Here is a 19,389-nt window from a genome sequence, read left to right as displayed (position 1 = left end):
TCCCTGCCTAAACTTATCTGTGTGTGATGCAAGCATAAATGGAGGGGAAAAAAAAGGAGGCAAAGAAAGCTGCACAGAAATGACACTCTGTGTGTGTGTGTGTGTGTGTGAGTGACCACTTCAGGAGGCCAGTTTGGGCTCCACAGGAAAACCATGAACAGGCTGTGCCCAATCGTTCCCCCTGATCCTTGCAGCAGGCGGGGAGCTGGAGCTTACACCTGCTCACACTGAATCAGAATGAGTCATTTGGAACTTGGGTGCCGGAACAAAGTGCTTGCGAACTGCCTGGTGAGGCTCTGCCTCCTTGTAGGTGGCTAGACCTCTGCCAGCAGTCACATTGTTTTCCTCTCTCCCATTCTCCTTCCAACAGGAGAAATCCTGACGTTCCGGACAGCCTCTGCAGCTGGGCCAGCCTCGGCTCAGCCGACCCTACCATGTGGACCCTGCTCCTCCACCACAGATCAGGAGTTTTAAAGTAAAATGGATGACCTGACCTTGCTCGATCTTCTGGAGTGCCCCGTGTGCTTTGAGAAGCTCGATGTCACAGCCAAAGTCCTTCCTTGCCAGCACACCTTCTGCAAGCCATGTCTACAGAGGATTCTCAAAGCGCGCAAAGAGCTGCGGTGCCCCGAGTGCAGGACTCTGGTGTTTTGCAGCATCGAGGCACTGCCAGCCAACCTGCTGCTCGTGCGCCTCCTGGATGGTGTGCGCTCCGGGCACAGCCCCCGGAGAGGGAGCTCCTTTCGCAGGCCCAGCCTGCTGACCCTCCAGGACGGCAGGAAAAGCAGGAGTAACTCCAGAGGTCTGCCGGCTAGCCCGTTCCAGCTGGTGCCCGGGGTCAGACTGCACATGGAAGGGGTAAGGAAGTTCTAATTTGTTCGCATCACCCACTGTCAGGCTGTACCATGCATGCTAGGAGCAGGGATCTTTTTCTTGGAGTGAACATTTACCCCGTGCTAAATTTCTGTAGGCAATGAGTGCTTTATGGAAAAGGCAGTGGGATCCTGAGCTTGTTTAATTGAGTTCCATCTTTTGCTTTGAACTGTTGGCGGCATCTCCTAGGTTCCGTTTACTGCTTGTTCTGAAGGTCATGGGCAAGGAAAACCTGGCAGAGTACATGTTTTGTCTTTGACTTCTGTTCTAAGGGCATGGGGAACGTGTGACGGGTGGGAAAAAGAGAAAAAAATAAATCCCATTCCTTATTGCTTTCTAGATCTCTGAGGTGTTTCCAAATATCAGGTTTTGCTTTAATTTGATCCAAATGCTTCTTCTCACCCTCCTCCCCATCATAAAAAGCAATTACAAAAACGCTCCTTTGTAATCTGTTTGAAGCTGTCAAGGTACTTGATCCTTGAGCTTGTGCAGGGGAAAAGCTTCTCTGTGGGTGGAGTGATTAACTGCAGCTAATAGTTGGACCATGAAATACAACCGCTGTGTATAGGACACCTGCACATGCGTTTCACTTTACAAAGCGAGTAACATGTGCAACACATACACATCGGGGCTGCAGCGAAACAGGCCTGGCTGAGCTACTTGGGAGATCCCTTAGTATTGATTTTAATGTCCGGAAGTGGGTGCCCCTGTGCGCGTACGCCTTGAAGACTTGTGCCCTGACCATGGTGTGGGATGCTGTGCGGGAAGGGAATGGCCCCGGCAGGATGATTTGTTCCCATTGGGGCGGGTATGTCCGAGTGGACACAGAAAGCCATGATGGCCTGAGTGACTGGCTGCTACAGTTCTACAAGTCTTAACTAGAGCAAGCTTGACAGGGGAGTCCCTGTTGTAAAATGCAAAAGTAGGTGGGTGGGAGGGTCCTACTCAGGAACCCCCGGACCCCTTCAAGGGGCAGAGGCTTGTGATGTGTATTTAGGACAATTTGCTGAAGTCCTTTAAGAGTTCGCTTCTCCTGGAGTCCCTGCACCTTTAAGCCACCCTGGGGGTGGAGGTGCCTGTGAACTTTGAAAGAGAAGAGCGGGAAGAAGCAGGTTCCTGCAGACGTTTTCTGGCTGCTGTGCTTGTGCGTGTGAACACATTCCAGACATGGGCTTGGCCCGCCTCTTTGAGTATCTCCGTGAGCCCTGGGTTGGCCATCAATCAGACTCCACAGACTTGGAAAAGGTGGAGTGGGCGTGGAGGAGCAGACTTGACTCAAATATGCCTTGTTTATAGAGAAAAGGGCTCCATCACGGGGGTAACAAATCCCCCATGAATTCCTCACACCCAGCAACCTCTCTCCTCCTCCTGCTCTGCACAAGTCTGACTTGCCTCTCAGTATTGTCACTCACTCAGAAAATGTTACCAGACTGGGAGCACGCAAGCCCCTTACTGGCCTTCAGCATTTCTGCTCAGATTTTTAGCTTTTTTTTTCCACGTGACTATGTTGCTAAGAAAATGCTAGGAGATGCATCCATGGCTACCAAGATTTTAAACCAAAGAAAAGTTCCAGGACCCAATTGGAGCATGGAATCAATATGAAGACCGCTCATATGTAAGAGAGAGCCATTAAGATATTGGGTATTCCTGAACACTTCCATGGGATGTGTAACATCAGACTGAAGAGCCAGTGACACGTCTCGGTTTACCATCTGAGCTGCTCTGGCCACATCTTTTCTGAAACACAGAAGGACTCTTGCGTCTGAGCTGTGCCCGAGACAGGACGAGTGCTCTGCTAAAGAGCACAGCCCACCACCTCTTCCATGGCCTCTGTTTCCTTCATGTGCCAAGCTTTCCTTTCTTGCTGGGTTCCTTCCCCACCGCCCTTTCACCTCTCTGTATGTCCATGTGGCCGTCATCCTGCAGCCTGCCACTTCTGTCCATAATGGCTGAAAGCAGCTGTACGTTGCTCAAATGAGAGCTGAGGATTTCCTGGCTATCACACTCTGTTGTAATAACAGTCAAAATCGTTCGAGTTACTTGTCCCCTCTGCCTTGGTCTATCCGATCTAGTCAACAGCTCATAATACTCGGTGTCTACCCGCTGCAGGATAATGTGAAAACAACCTTTGCAGATCCTCACAGGGCCTTGGAAAACATCAGCGGGGCAAAAGCAATGCCTCATCATTAGCACTGATGTCAACTTGCAGCATGACTTTGGGCAGGCCCCTGAAGTCTATTGGGTCTCAATTTAAAATTCTGTAAAATGGGGAAATATATTGTAAAAACTGAGAGCCATGATGAGATGTAACTAATTAGTGTTTGCAAAGCACTTTGAGAACCTTAGATGAAAGGTATTTGCAAGATCATGATCGTAGTAAACATTATTATTGACTGTTTATTGTGCCCTGCCATGCATGAGGCATTCTATAAAACACAGGAGTTACAGCCCTTGAAGGAGAGTGTAGCAGGTATTATTATTACTGTACTTGATTCCACGATGAGTCCACGCCAGGGTAAAACTATGTGTAAAGTACTCCCCTCAGAGGGCATAAATCACCTGTTGTCCACAGGGTAGCATTTTGTAAAACACCTCTTGCAGAGGATTCACCGATAATCTGACACTTGGAAAGAGTTCATTTAACTTCTGTTCATGGGATTTTTAAGCCCAAAGTCTGCTCATCTAGACTCCTTTAAAAAAGAAGAAGAAGAAAGAAAACAAGCTCACCAAGCTCCTTTGTTGGCTCCAAGAGGCCTAAAGTGTCTTGTGCCAGCCAACATGTTAGGGTGGAACTTGCAGTCACACCTCATGCTGCCAGCTCAAGACAGAAAAACTAGCCCATTGTGCCTACACATTCAAAATCCTCCCAAGCTGATTGTGTAAAAGGAAAACTTGAGAAACAGCTGTAAGTTTTTACCACGTGCAATTGTTTCAAACTAGCTGACTCCTGGAAAGTCTCTAGTGGTATAAATCAAATCTTACAGGTCTTTTTTCCATTTCCAAAAAATCAGTCAAGCCAAGCTTTTGAAAAGACTGGGATTTACTGCACAGTGGAGCTCTCTTCTGCCTCACCTCATTACACTTCACTAATCATGTTTTTGAATTAGGATGGGCCATGAAGTAGGGACATTCAGAATGTGTAGGCTTGGGTCTGAGAGATGTCAGAATTCAAATCCTGACTCTGCTCCCTCTCAGTAGCTCGGGTGAGTCACTTAAAACCACAGGGCCTCCAACTCTCCATCTGCAAAGTGGCGATAATAGGAATACCCGCCTCAGACGGTTGTTGGGAGAAATAAGTGAGGTGATTCACACCAATTAGCACACTGACCAGCTTCTGTTAAGTGCTCAATAAATGTTAGCAGTGATTGCTCTTGAAGTGACTCAACACTTTCTACTCTAAACTGTCTGTCCTCTTTTACTCCCTTCTTACTCAAGGACCATTTGGAGATGGTCCTTAGCTTTTCTGATTTCTGGCTGGTGCGATTTGCCTCAACTGATCCATGGCCATGACTCCAATGTGCTGGTTCTGCTCCTCCCTTTTGGCACCCTCTGAGTCAGCTATTCTTTTATTTTTTTAGGATTTATTTATTTATTTATTTATTTTTACTGGAAAGACAGATTTACCAAAAGAAGCAGAGGCAGAGAGAAGGAGAGACAGGAAGATCTTCCATCCTCTGGCTTACTTCCCAAGTGGCCACAATGGCCAAAGCTAAGCTAATCAGAAGCTAAGAGCTTCTTCCAGATCTCCCACATGGGTGCAAGGTCCCAAGGCTTTGGGCCATTCATTGTCTTCTGTTTCCCCAGGCCACAGGCAGGGAGCTAGAAGAGAAGTGGAGCATCCAGGACTAGAACTGGCACCCATATGAGATGATGCAGGTGCTTGTAGACAGAGGATGAGCCAGTTGAGTTGCCAAGCCAACTCCTCTGAGTCCGTTCTATGAGAAAACTCCCTAATAATTCTACTTCCTCAAATACCAAGTTCCTAGGAAAATCATCCAGAGGAGAACCTGCTGCACTTGTTCAACACCATCAATGTTTCATTAAGTACTTTATTTGTTCTTTCTCTCTGCCTCTCACTCTATTCCCCAATGCTTCCACCCCGATCTTGCAGGGCAGGACATTCTCCTTTCATTGCTAAGCTTCAAGCCAATCACACATATTTCTGTCTTCCCTGCCCCATATCAGTGAGGACACACCTGCCACCTCCAGTACCCAGACCAGGTGACTTTATTCTACAAACATTTTCAGCAGGTGTTGTAAGCCAGTGAGGGGCTGAAAAATGAGGTCAGAATGCATATCAAGGAGTTGGGGTGGGGGCAGAAACCAGAAGCAGTCCCTTCCCAGGTCCTTGCCAGGCCCCTGACCCTGCATTCTGTTCCCCAGCTGTGAAGTAGATAATGGTCATGCTAAACTTGGAAAAGGATTAGAATCATCCCAGGGCCCTGAAAATAGCAGGCAGGTTCCACCTGGGATAGCAGGGCTACATACGGCAGGTGGAGAGAAACGTAAAGGGAGACTGAGGTTGAGAAGTTAGGAATTACCGATGGTTCCTTGACTGCCACCATGTGCAGATGCTGTTAAAAAACCATAAGCTCCCAAATTGGCACTTCCCCCAGCCTCCTTCTGCACCCCTTTCCTAATTATCCCCTTCCCTTTGCTGTGTATTGTATTGTGTGTGCTGGGACTCAGTCATTTGGCAGCTGTGAAGCCTTAGGGAAGCTGTTGGACTACCATGGTCCTCAGTTTCCTTATTTGTACCATAATGATGTACATAGATTGTAAGGTAAATGAGATAATGTATATACAGAACTTAGCCAATGTGCCTGGGATGTTACAAGTGCTACTAAACATAAGCAACAGTGAACAGTGTAACAGTCATCTTGGACGAGAAGGCTGCTGGCCTTGGGGGTATCTATGCATACACAGGCATACAAAAAAAAATTAGTCAAAGGGACCTGCAGGATGAGCAGAAGGGAAGAGGGTTCTCAAAATACCCACAGACTGAGGGGATGCTGGGATCATGGGATGGGGGAGGATGCGGCTAGGTAGGATTGGCCTGAAGAGCTTCACGGGAGATAATGGTGCTCTCATCCCGACAGAGATGACGGTTCAGTGAATCAACAGACATGGAGAAATTTACAGAAACATGTTCTAAGAGGGAATCAAGTCAATTTTACTGTATGATCATTTTTAGAAGATTTATTTATTTATTTGTTAAGACAGAGTTACAGAAAGAGGGAGAGACAGCAAGTGAGTTTTCATTCACTGATTCACTACCCAGATGACCTCAATGGCTAGGGCTGGGTCTACCTGAAGCTGCAAATTTGCAATTCCTTTTGCATCTCCCAGGCAGGTGGCACTTGGGCCATCTTTGGCTGCTTTCCAGTAGCAAGGAGCTGGATTGGATGTAGAACAGCCAGGATTCAATCTGAGGCTCACGGGGGATGCTGGTGTCAAAAGGAACAGAGCTATACCACAACACTGACCCTCGTAAGTTAATTCATGGAATAGTACTGGGATGGACATTGTGGTAGGGTGACTTAAGTTGCTGCATAAGACACCCATATGCCATTTTGAAGTGTCAGGTCAAGTCCTGACTGTTCCATTTCCAATCTATCTTCCTACCAATGCATCCTTAAAGGCAGCAGATGTGGGCTTGGCAATTCTGTTCCTGCCACCCCACTTGGAGGTCTGAATGGAGTTCCTGACAACGGGCTTCAGCCTGGCCCAGCCTTGGCTGTTACAGGCAGCTGGGGAGTGAACCAGTGTATGGAAGGGTGTGCTATCATGTGCACGCATTCTCTCTTTCACATGCACATGTTCACACTCCTCTGTGCCACTCTGCATCTCAAGCAGATTAAAAAGAAAATTTTGTAATTAAAAATAATATTGATGGAAGGGAAGGGAGCTCTTATACATTTTTCAGTCTCCACCTGGTTTTCTTTTTGTTTTTCATGATACAGTTCCTTAGGCTCAGGAATTTCCCCTCCCTTTCTCCCCCTTCCCACTCCTCCCCATTGTTTCCCCTAAAGTATTGCATTAGTATAGCCCTTTAAACAACAGTCACAAGTCCATCATTCTGCTATTTAAGTGTATCATGGCATTGTAAGCATAGACAATGTTAGAATGTCCAGCATCCTGTTGTCAAGATATATTTAACAGTTTCATTGGGAGTCCATCTTTTCTTTGGGAGTAGAGATGCATACTGCAATGTCTCTTCAATTCTTGGTATTCTAGTCTCCATTATGCAGTTCCTCTAGGTGAACATATATATGTACATGTTTACTTATATCTATTGATCTTATATTTTTGCATGAAGACTGCCTTATATCAAAGAGAATTCATGACATTTGTCCTATCGAGCTTGTCTGCCTGGTTTTCACCTGCACCACTCAGATTTCATTTCATCTCTATGTGTACTGGGTCATTGCTACTTCTGAGACAGACCTGACTATCCTTCCTGCAAGTGGACTCTTCCTTATCTTGGGGAGCTCATTTGTCACCTGCTGAGGTTATCTCACCAGTTAAAGGGGTTTGGCCAAACAGTAGGCAAACACAACTGCTTGTTCCCCGTGAATGACCTGTGCTGAGGCACATGGGTGGGGTGTGAAGTCCTCCTTACTCAACCTCAATTATCCACCACCTGTACTGGGAACATGTCACCCAAGGGATTAGCCAGCACATATTTTGGTGCTGTTTTCATTTGCTTTTAGGAGAAGCAAATGAAATATGTGTCTACCCATATATCCCTCCACATAATAGAGAGCTTTTGAAGAGAGAGAAGTGCTTGTTCAGCCCTGGACTTGTGAATAGCAGCCTCATCCAGCCCATTCCAGCTATCATGACATCACTGTGGGTGTCACTGGCAGCGACTCAAAGACAATTCCAGGCACTCTTTCGTCTTTTTTTCTCATCTGCTTTATTCCTGCTCACGCCTTAGAGTGGCCATTCATACGGTGGATTCCACAAGCCCTGAGTGGAAGTTTTGCCCAGCTCCAAGGTCAAATTGGAGACAAAAGCTAAGCATTTCTTCCTTTGCTGCAGGACACTTCAGAACTTTCAGCATACTAATGAGTTGTGACATGGGTGGTTACGGTAAAGAAACTTTCACTAACTTTCTCTGACACAGGCCCCTGCTCTCCCTCCCATCTATTAGCACCTTCGGAACATTAATTGCCCATGGAATCGAATTTGGGCAATACTGTCTCAGACTTAATGTGCTTAGTCATAAGGCAAAAGATATTCTTAGAAAACTATTTGAAATTCACTCTCACCTCCCTCTGCAGTATCTATCTAGCTCCTACTAGTTGCCAGCTATAGGCACTGTAGCAACCCACACTGCAAAGAGTGTCACCTTCCCTGTGCTTGCTGACTGATGGCAAAAAAATGCAGACTGATTGGTAATCCATCTATTCAGTTTGCAAGTGTATAAATATGCAGTATATACACGTGTGTATGTATGTGTGTGTGTGTGTGTGTGTGTGTGTGCTTGAGGGAAGGCTATTGGTTTAATATATTATCCATTAGAAGATGGTATCGCCTGGTTACTGTAGCTGTTAATGGAAAATAGATACCACAATGTTAGATGTTCACCATAAAACTCACACAATTTAAAAAATGCTAAGCCCTTGCCTTGAACGCGCCGGAATCCCATATGGGCGCTGGTTCTAATCCCCCAGCCGTTGCACTCACTTGGGGAATGAATCATTGGACGGAAGATCTTCCTCTCTGTGCCTCCTCTTCTCTGTATATCTGACTTTGTAATAAAAATTAATACATCTTTAAAAAATGCTAAGATGCTAAAAAAAGTGTCTCACCCAAGAGTACATGTTGTCTTAGCCTTATTCCATTTATGAAAAATTCCACAAAAGATGAAAAAAAACCCATAGTGATTGAGGGAGGGGAGTAATGAGAATGTTTGATGGATGATATACATAGGCTTTTCAAAAACTCATCAAAGTGGACACTTAAAATAGCTATGTCTTTTGTGTGTGAATTATAAGCCACTAAAGCTGTGTGTTTGTTGTTGATACTTTTTAGTTACTTGAAAGGCAGACTGACACAGCGAGAGAAAAACAGGCGGATGGACAGAGAGATTTCCATATGCTGGTTCACTCCCTAGATGGCTGCAAAGGCCAGTACTGGGCCAGGCAAGGCCAGGACCCAGTAACTCCATTCAGGTTTTCCATAGCGGTGCAGGGCCCCAAGTACTTGTGCATTTTTTCACTGCTTTCCTGGGCATGTTAGCATGGAGCTAGACCAGCTGCCTAGTAGCTAGGACTTGAATCAACACTCTGATATGGGGTGCCAGCATCTGAAAGGATGATTTAGCCCATACTGTGCCACAAAGCTAGCCTTGCCAGACTCAAGGAATGTCAGATTGGGTGGTGCTTACGTCTGACAGAAACCATGGCTAGAGAACAGAAGAGGCAACTTCCTGTGGAGAGGACAACTGGTGTTTCAAGGGTTAGGAAGGGAGTGGTTAAGGAGTGAAAAGGCAGGGCTCTCTTCTGCAGGTGGTGTAGGTGCCGGGAGAGGCAGGCTGGGGCACTGCTGTAAGTTAGAATGGAAGTTGGAGCATGGTGATAGGGAGCAGCTAGAGTAGGGGCACCTGGTGTCTTATCAGGGTAACACGACACCAGCAGAAAGGCCTGTAAGGAGCCGCTCTGGGTAATGAAGTCTCTGCGATGGCCATCGTGCCAGGTTGGTGTCATGCCATTGGGTGACAGTCCATGCAGCCAAGCCAGGTGTGTCCCTCCCAGCAGATAGCTGAGCTCCTTGGATAACTGAGGTGCAGTCTCCGCATCCCTAGCCCACAGAGCAATTCTTTCTCCATTGAAATGGTCAGGTTACCTGATAACACTGACATGGGAACATCGGCCAAAGAATTCAAAATGAGCACTGAGACACACACAAGGAAACACAAGCCTACTCAACGTGAGCGGCACCTGGGGTTTCAGCCGCCAGGGTTGCACTGGCTCATAAGCCAGTGTCCCTGCATAGCTGCTTGGGTTCTGTCTCCCAAACTCACAGCCTATGGGATTGGACCACAGGACTCCAGGGGTAGCATGGTCTGTCTGAGCTCTCTGTCACTTCTCCAGTCTTTTGTGCCAACATATGAAATAACAGGTAGTTGTCTGACCTCATACCGTGCACAGAGTACCCAGCCAACAGCCTGGCTTCTAGTCGGAGGCCCCAAATAGGTTTTGAATGGGAGAATAAATACACAGAGCCGCTCATTACTGTGGTAGACATCATGGAACCACAAGATAACTCCTCCGGGGACTGAAACGAAGCCTGCAGGACTGAAGCCATTACTGAGCTATGCGGGGAATGAGCAGCACACTCTATGAGGCGTTAAGTCAGGTGGCGATGAAAATATTCTTGACATGAATCACCTTATTAACGGCTATTTGGGTGACAGACCTCACTCTCTAGAGAGCACAGCAGACCAGAAGTGAAATCATTTAGCTCTTGCATGGACAGCTAGCCCTAGGATGACGGGACAGGCCACACTCTCCGGGACTGACCTCCTGTGCCAGGCACCCCAGCATACATGGACACATCTGACCTTGGGAGAAATACTGGATGAGTTAACTGACACCAGTGACTAATAAAAGAAGAGTCTGGAATTTGCCTCTGAGCTACGAGCTACACTGACTGGGTCCTTACTATAAGAAAGCAGGAACTTGACCCCTGTACCTCTTGTGCCACTAAATCCCAAATGTTGTAACTTCTCCATAACTGCATTATTGATCAGATGAATTATGGATCTGCTATTTTCTAAGTACGCGACTCAGTGATGTTAAGTAAATTCACATTGGTATACAACTGCCACCACCATACATCTCCAGCTCTTATCATGCCCTCCCATATTGAAACTCTACCCATTAAACAATAATTCCTTTTTCTCCTCTCCATAGTTCCATGTGTGTATTGTGCATGTGTGCATCTGTGTGCTCTAGTTATTTCTGAGTAAGAGGAATAGATGTCATTTTAAAAATGGCATTTGTGGCATAGCGGATTGGACTGCTGCCTGCAATGCTGGCACCCCATGTGGGCATGTGCCAATGCACCTGGGAAAACAGTCCAGGTACTTGGGGCCCCATGCCCACATTGGAGACCTGGAAGAAGTCCTTGGATCCTAGCTTCAGCCTAGCCCAGGCCTTAGCTACTTGACCATTTGAGGGAGTGATAGAGGGTCTCTCTGTTTGTCTCCCTGCCTCATGAACTCTGCCATTCAAATAAAAAAACACAATATTTTCAAAACAATTTTCTGGGGCCAGCCCATAACAAATTAAGCTACTGCCTGTGACCTTGGCAGTCCATATGCATGCCAGTCGAGTCCTAGAAGATCCACTTCCAAGCTAGCTCCCTGTTAACAGCCTGCTAAAGCAGTGGAGGATGCCTCAAGTCCTGGAAGCCCTGCACCCATAAGGGAGACTGGGCAGAAGCTTCCGGCTCCTGGCTTCGGCCTGGCCCTTTCCTGGTTGCTGCAGCTGTCTGCAGCAGAAGGAAAATGTCTTTCTCTCTCTCTCACCTCTCTCTGCATGTTTACATGAGTAATTCTACCTTTCAAGTAAACAATCTTTAAATAAATATTTCCAATTTTCTGCTTCTCCTGAACTTAACCTTGCAATGAGATGTGTAGGGAAGACCATGTTATGCAGAAGAAAGCCTCTCCATGCATGAGTACTGGCTGGGTACTCCTGGGTAAGGTACTTTGCAACTCTGAGCATCATGGGTGTCACTTGGAAATGGTTCTGTTCCCCCTCACAGGTGGACTGAGGAAGATAATATAGAGGAAGTGCCTACAACAGGGCCTGGTATCAAGCCTGCTCATATAAAGGATGAAGAGCTGCTTGTACTCACTCTCACGGGTTTATCTTTTTGTTTGTGTTTTAAGAATTATTTATTTCCATGGGAAAGTCAGACTTACAGAGAGAAGGAGAGAAAGATCTTCCATCCACTGGTTCACTTCCCAAATGTCCACAACAGTCAGAGCTAAGCTGATTGATCCAAAGCCAAGAGCCCAGAGCCTTTTCTGGGTCTCCCACACAGGTGCAGGGTCCCAAGGCTTTGGGCCGTCCTATACTGCTTTCCCAGGCCACAAGCAGGGAGCTGGATGGGAGACAGGGCCGCCGGGATTAGAACTGGAGCCCATATGTGATTCCAGCAAGTTCAAGGTAAGGACTTCAGTCACTAGGCTACTGTGTCGGGCCCATGAGTTTATCTTTTAATGTGCCATCACACCTACTACACAGAGACCACTGTTTTGCTATGCTGTAGGCATGGGGATAATAATGATCATAGTTAGGGGAGAAATCAAAATAGTTTTAGTAAAGTTCTTATTTAACGCAGGGTCTGATACATGCTCAACTTGGTGATGGTCAGTGTAATACACGGTCACTATTGCTACTCCTGAGACTCGTTCCTTCCACAGAAATGTGTGGGAAGCCTCTGATGGGTGAGACCTTTGTCCTGAGTGGAGAACAGAGTCAATGGGCTGTGATCCTTGTCCTCGTGGAAGCCATGCTCTTCCGGCAGAGACTGCCCCCTGAGCTGCTCATTAGAAAGCAGTTAGTAAGCCTGAAAGAGCTCACACACTGCTAGGAGAACACAGATGACCGACTGGCCGACGCCAGCAGCAGAACTGTGTGCTATTCACTGGAACAGGCTCCTCTCTCCTCAGCATCTCAGCCGCCTGTACAGACAGCCATGGCAGCTGCTACTATGTGTAAAAGGCTTGTGCTCAATAACTGTTAATATTAAGAAAACAAAATAGGAGAATATGATCAAAGATCAACATTTAACATCGGGGCCAGCAATGTGACATAGTAAAATAAGCTTCTGCCTACAGCACCAGCATCTCTGACAGGGGCCAGTTCAAGTCCTGGCTGCTCCACTTGTGATCCAGCTTCCTGCTCATAGCATGGGAAAGTAGCAGAAGACAGTCCTGGAATCCTTGCTCCCATGTGGGAGACCCAGAAGAAGCTCCTGGCTTCTGGCCTCAGATTTGTTCAGTTCTGGCTGTTTTAGCCCCTGGGGCGTGAACAACAGATGGAAGATCTGTCTCTGTGTAACTCTGCCTCTCCGATACATACATAGATAGATAGATAGATAGATAGATAGATAGATAGATAGATAAACATATCTGCTTTTGTGGGGAGAGTCAGGAAAGCTACAGACATTGTGACCTGAGCCCTAACCTCGAGGCGCAGCAGACACTCCTGGCATGGGTGGTGAGTTCTAGCCTCATAGTCCCAAGACCAGAGGTTTCTGAAATTGCACTTATCGCTCACTATTTACCGTTACCCTTCCCTGAAAAGCTAATCGAAAAACTCTTGCCTGAAACCTGGATAAATCAGGTAAACAATTCCAGGGCACTTAAAGCAGACCACCCGACTTGAGAGCATCTGCCACTGCCAGCATGAGAAAGGGTGCTGGATCAGGAAACTACTGGTATCTCACTGGCTGCAACCCCTCCTCTGGTCTCAGTGCAGCCCGCATGACTACAGGAGTCAGCCCGAGGTTTGCTGGGTGCCCAGGGCTGTCCCAACCTCCACAGTACTGTCCGCTCACATCACTTTGCTGCTGGGCTGTGAGCTCCATGGGTAACGAAGTACCCTGTTCTGTACCTGGCACCATGTAAGACATGCTGGTGTTTGCATTGCAGGAAACTGCAGTTACATGCCACCGGCCTTGTGGCTCAGGCACTCTTGCTCCCTTCCCCTGGGGCTACAGGACAGGACAGGTCCCAATCATTTTGTCCACAGAATCTCATCCAGCGCCCGTCTTGTTGACTTTGGGCGTTCCTTGAGCGAAGGCCAGGTGCGTTCAGAATGGCATGTAGGAGCTTGCAGCATTTTTAGAGGTAATTGAGAGGTGAACAAAGAAGTCAAACCAGAATGGAGCGAGATACCAAGGAGAGCACCAGCTGACTGATATACCAAAGCCTTCTGGGCAGGTTGCCCTGGTTTTTACAGAATTAAGGATGACCTTGTTGTGCACACTCAAGTGTTCTAATTGGTTGCCAAGGCAATGCGGCTGACTGGCCGAGCCCAGAGCTGGAGCAACTCTGCAGGGCTGCCTGACTATGAGAAAGGCAAGGTGACAACAAATCTTATTGGGGACTTTTGCTTAGTAAACAGTTAAAGCAGAGAAATGGATGGGGCAGAAAAGACAACCACCAACCCCTCCCATTCTCTGGAGACACGAGAGAGCACATCTTGCTTCCACCTTTCTCCTTAAGATGCAGAGATGAGGGAGGGCCAGCAGACTGGTCCCACGTGTAAAAGCTGGAGGAATGGGATGAGAGAATGGGAGGGAGCAAGCAGCAAAGTGTTCTCTGCCTCTGAAGAGATTAAAGGAAGAGTTCAAGGTACATAAACTGCATTTTAATAGAAAAAAAATACATTTCCTGTTGCCTCCATTTCTCCTTTTATATTAGAAAGGACAATAATTCTCAATTGAATGCATTTCCTTGTATTGACTTGATTTCTGGAGTTTTGGAGCAACTAGGAGTTACCACTGTGTGGCTGGAGACAGCTCCTGAGTGTCCCTTCCTGTGTGGCAGCTGCCCTCCCCAGGCTGCCTTGGCCACATGCAGTGCTTGCTGATTTCTTGGGCAAAGAGGGAGTGACCAGGGAAGAAAGCAGCCAGAGAGGAGGTGGTATAGCTGTTGATGATCACCTTTTTGACTCCCAACTGTCACACAGGCCAGACACTATACAAAGTAAACATGATTTTCTTTAATCTTCCCAACTAACTCCTGGAGGTTCAGAGATTTTCCTATGTTAATGGTGAGGAAACTACCAGAAAGAGACAGAGCCACTTGAAGGCCACAGTGAGACCTGTGCCATCAGCCACCTGGTAGTGCTTTCTGGAACAGTGGACCATTGGCTGAATCCCAAAGCTGGGATCTGACCATATTGGGCTGCATGACCAAGACCAACCTGATATTCCTGCAAGACTCCGAGGAGCCCAGTACAGCCTGCCCTCTCTGGCTGTTCCCATTGGCCCTAGCATCACCACTCCAAAGTTGCTGACAGGTAGATTGGGCAAACCCAACTGCACACGAATGCTACGCTATGTCTAAACTGGGTACTACTTCATCAGAAAATTAGAGAGACCGACATTGCAGCATAACAGCTAAAGCCACCACTGTGACACCAGCATCCCTTCTGGTGTCTCCCAGCTGCTCTACTTTCCACTCAGTGTCCTGCTAATGGCCTGGGGAAAGCAGCAGCATATGGGCCATGTGAGAGATAAGGACAAAATTTCTGTCTCCTGGCTTCAGCCTAGCTCAGCCCTGGCCACTAGGGGCATCTGGGGAGTGAACCAGTAAGCGGGAGATATCACTTTCTCTCTCTCTGTCACTCTCTCCCTCTCCATTTTCCCCTGTCTACACAACTCTTTCCTTTTAAAAAAAATGAAAAAAAAGAAAAAAGTAAAGACGAAGTAGTCACAATGAACTTAGGCAGACAGAGAAAGAGATAAGAGAGGGGGAGAAATTGAGAGACAGAAAATAAAAGAGGAGCCTAGACAAGGGAAAAAGCAGGAAAGGTGCCTGGCTAGATTTAGACAAGGTCAACCGAAGACAGAGAGAAAGGAGTGGAAAAGGGGAAAGAAAGAGAAAAGGAAGCCAACAAATATGCAAGGAACAGACATCTGGGGGAGTTAGTTGATCAGGAGCTGTAATATGCTATGATCCAAAACCATGGTTTTTTTTCTATTCCTTATTGGGAATCATCCTCTAGATATGGCAAAATGATCCATGTTAGGCAAGGGGTGTGGTAGGGGTAAAGAGAGAGTGAAATTTGTAAAATTTGCCTTTAAGCCTATCTTAGCTGGAACCTGAACACATGATACAGAATGTGGCTGAGTTCTTTATAATCTCAGGAACAACTATGTCTATGAAGATAGTCCCAAATTCCCCGAGTCTCAGGATCTCAGCACCTCATTTAAAAAGTCTCCTCTTCATATTGATATTTATGTTATTTAAATATTTGTTTATTGAAAGACAGGATTTACAGGGAGGGAGAGAATGAGGAAAAATGGGAGAAAGAGGGAGAGAATCTTCCATCTGCTGCTTCACTCCCCAAATACCTGCCACAGCCAGAGATGAGCTAGGCTGCAACCCAGAGCCAGAAAGCCCATCCAGGTTTCTCATTTGGGTGGTGGGGACTCAAGTATTTGATCCATAATCGGATGCTTTCTCAAGTTCATTAGCAGAAAAATGCCATTAGAAACAGAATAAACCAGGATTCAAATCAGGCATGCCTACAGAGTTGAGATTACAGGTGTCCAAAGTAGCAGCTTGACCCACTGTGGCACAATGCTCACCCCCACATTTCTGTTTTTAAGAAAAGATGCAGAAAAGGAAAGTGAGTCACAAAGCAGTACTACTAGTTTGCCCAAAGTTGACCCCACAGATTGACTCCAAACCCACGTGTTTGTGACCATCACATTACACTGATCCACCCTGCAGTGTGGTAGCCATGCTTCCCTACGTGAAGAGTTATATTTGATGCTTATTTTTTTTTACTTAGAACACGACCTTAGCAAATTCCTCTCAAGTCACATTACTAGTGTAAGTCTTGGCACTCCAAAAGCATATAGTAATGACCATCCGTGCAGAGACTGATGGACTGTTTTAATTCCCCTATATTCTAGCATCTCACATCTGACAGAGACCTTAAAGATCTTATACACCAGCCAACTTTACCTTCCCAGGGAGAGACGTGAACAACTGGTGCATTCAGATCTCTACCTCTGGGCAGAACACTTGACAAATCATCCTGAAACTGACCCACACAAAATATCTTTGCCTGCTCTTCCATGGGAATCCATGACTCTTTGAGGGCAATTCAGGAGGGAAGTATCTTTTTTTTTTTTTAGCATCGTTTTTCTTTTCTCAATCTTAGACTCTCAAGGCTAACATACTTCACTGAGGTCACTCAATGACCTGTCTTGGAAGTGTTCCTAACCTAACCAGCGAGGTGGGGACATCGGTGAGACCAGGGGCTCTGAATTCATCAAGGCCAGTTTCAAATCCTGGTTCTGCCTCGTGTTAGCTCTGTGCCATTGGGTAGGTCAGTTAACCTTCCTGAGATGCAGTATTTTCGTTGAGAATGGGGATAATGTACAAGCCACCCTATACACTGATTCTGAACATTAACTCACAAACTATAAATGCACGAAACACATATTAATCGTTATTCTTTTTACTACTGGTAATGCTATTCTCTGTACAGGTATCCACTCTAGTCTCTTTAAGACACTTGATCCAGGGTCTGGTTACTTTTTGTTTAAATCAGCCACAAAGAAGCATAATGGAGTTGAGCCCCATAAAGTGTCACCAGGTGTTGAGAGCGTCATTCCAGGAGGAATTGCCATGCTCCTGGGGAATCTCTCCTGGGAGTCCTTCCCTGCAAAGAGCTCCTGGCCATAACAAAACTCACTAAAATAACACCTTACCAGAAATGAGAAATGCCAGCTTTGAAAGCAGCACAGAGAGAAAAAAAAAATCTTCCCAGGTTTCAGAGAGCATATTTCATATTATGTAGGTACACATTAGACAACTGGTATAAACTAAAGCTCTGTGAAAGGAAGAAATTCTGCGTTCCAATAGTAATAACCACTACTACTCCATCATTACATAAATCTATACTGAGTGCTCATTAGAACGCAACCATGAGCAGGATAGGCACAGGATGCTTACTCTGCTGGGTTCCATAAAAGGAACACCTCCCAAAATGTTCATGACCAACCACAGTTAGGTTCCCCCAGAAGCAGACTCTGAGATGAGGATTGAGGGCTAATGGATTATTTAGGAAATTTAAAGACACTGGAAGAGGAGTGGGGACATCACAAAAGGACAGAAAGATTGGTCAACAGAGACAGGTCATGAAACCAGATACCACAGTGGGGGAAACAATGTAAACTTCAGACCTCAGAATTATACCAGCTAAGAAGTGAGGGAATTGAGATCTTTATGTCCCATATGTCTCAATCATTGATTAAAGAGCTGCCTCAGGGGCAAAGAAGGTCTAGGTCAAGAAGCAGCTTATAAAAAAAAATGTGGTGTTGGCAGTTGGCAATGAAGCTGAGTTGTATTGAAGTGGTAAAGGACTCTAAAGAAATGTAAGTAGTGACCTCTCTCCCTTTCTGTCTTACTTCCTCCCAGTCTCTCCCATTCAAATAGATAAATAAAATCTGAAAAAAACAAAACAAAACAAAACAAAACAACTTGGACTTGAAATCTAACTCTCTCTCCTGACAAGTGGAACTAGAACTCTTGGAGCCTCTTATGGCCTTAGAACTCTTCCTCAATAAAGTCATCACACCTGCTTCAAGTGTTCATAAGCTGGAATGGATCTTGTAAGACTGAACCCACCTCTCCAGGGGCCTCCAGCTGGGAGCAGATTGGGGTGAGGTCAGGCACGCATTCCTGGGAATTGGTTCCCCAGGCTTGAGACTCAGACATATTTCCCAGGGGAACTCATCTATTCTTCCTATATCTCTGGCTTGATCTGAACCAGGTCTCATCACCAAGGGCACGCCTAAACCAGGATCATTGCAGGCTTTAATGTGAAACAACACTTTATAAGGAATTATAAAACACAGGTGCTGCAAGCAGAAAGGGCCATATAAACACCAGATCCAACACCTTGTGATACAAATACCAGCTGTGAGCCTTGGGGAGAAAAGGGACTTGCCAAGTTTGCCAGTGCATGGATGAGAGAGCCATGCTCCCAGGTTCCTCGCTTTGCGTTTTGACCCACCTACTTGCATCTGGCCCAGATCATTATGACTAGCCTACTGGGCTTGGATCATAGACTTCCAAGCAGATTTCAGCATGAAGCATCCCATTGGAAACACAAACACATCCAGGTTATGTGTGATGTTTGCAATGTGGCCTGCTTAGTGCCCTTTTAGGCCTCTGGCACTCAGTGGTAATTTGGTCTAACAGGCAAATAAGTCTGTACATGGCCTTACAGTTAATGCCCACATTGAGCCTCCAAAGGCTGCTTCTAAGACCAATCCGAAGCCAGGATCCAGGAGCTTCCTCTGGGTTTCCCGTGTAAGTACAGGGGCCCAAGGATTTGGGTCATCCTAGATTACTTTCCCATGTCACAAGCAGGGAATTGGATGGGAAACGGGGCTGCCATAACATGAACCGGTGCCCATGTTGGATCCTGGTACATGGAGCTGAGCCACTGCACGGGCCCTGAAACCGGGCATTTTTACTAGTAAAGTCTACTGCAATAGAAAATGAGATTCTTACTGCAGTAGAATATTAACAGGATGTAAAATTACTATTGGCACTTAGAGATACATTAGCAGGATCAAAATCGGAATCAGAAAAAAACTCAACAGGCAAGGCAGTTGGCAAAGACAATTCTTGATCACATTGGAAAAGCAGGCCGGAGAGCCTTCCCAGGTAGTATGGTATTTGAAAGCAGCAAGACACTGATGAAATTTTTTACACAAATGCTGAAATTAGTTTTGCTA

The 19,389-nt window shown here is 46.3% G+C and overlaps 1 protein-coding gene across 2 annotated transcripts in view; it reads left to right on the top strand.

Annotated features, from left to right (window-relative positions):
* The first annotated feature begins 209 nt into the window (after positions 1 to 209).
* The window catches only part of SH3RF2 (SH3 domain containing ring finger 2), a 108,847-nt gene continuing 89,667 nt past the window's right edge, over positions 210 to 19,389 (top strand). Inside the window, exon 1 of one of the 2 annotated variants that reach the window (XM_058677378.1) lies at positions 210 to 858. In XM_058677378.1, the coding sequence (XP_058533361.1) occupies positions 481 to 858 (378 nt within the window). In that variant the 5' untranslated portion in view covers positions 210 to 480. The remainder of the gene's footprint in view (positions 859 to 19,389) is intronic. The other variant, XM_004586519.4, reaches the window with a different exon arrangement.

Source organism: Ochotona princeps, chromosome 19 (genome assembly GCF_030435755.1).
Source record: "Ochotona princeps isolate mOchPri1 chromosome 19, mOchPri1.hap1, whole genome shotgun sequence".
In the NCBI taxonomy this organism is placed as follows: Eukaryota; Metazoa; Chordata; class Mammalia; order Lagomorpha; family Ochotonidae; genus Ochotona; species Ochotona princeps.
This window is presented reverse-complemented; position numbering and strand designations above follow the sequence as displayed.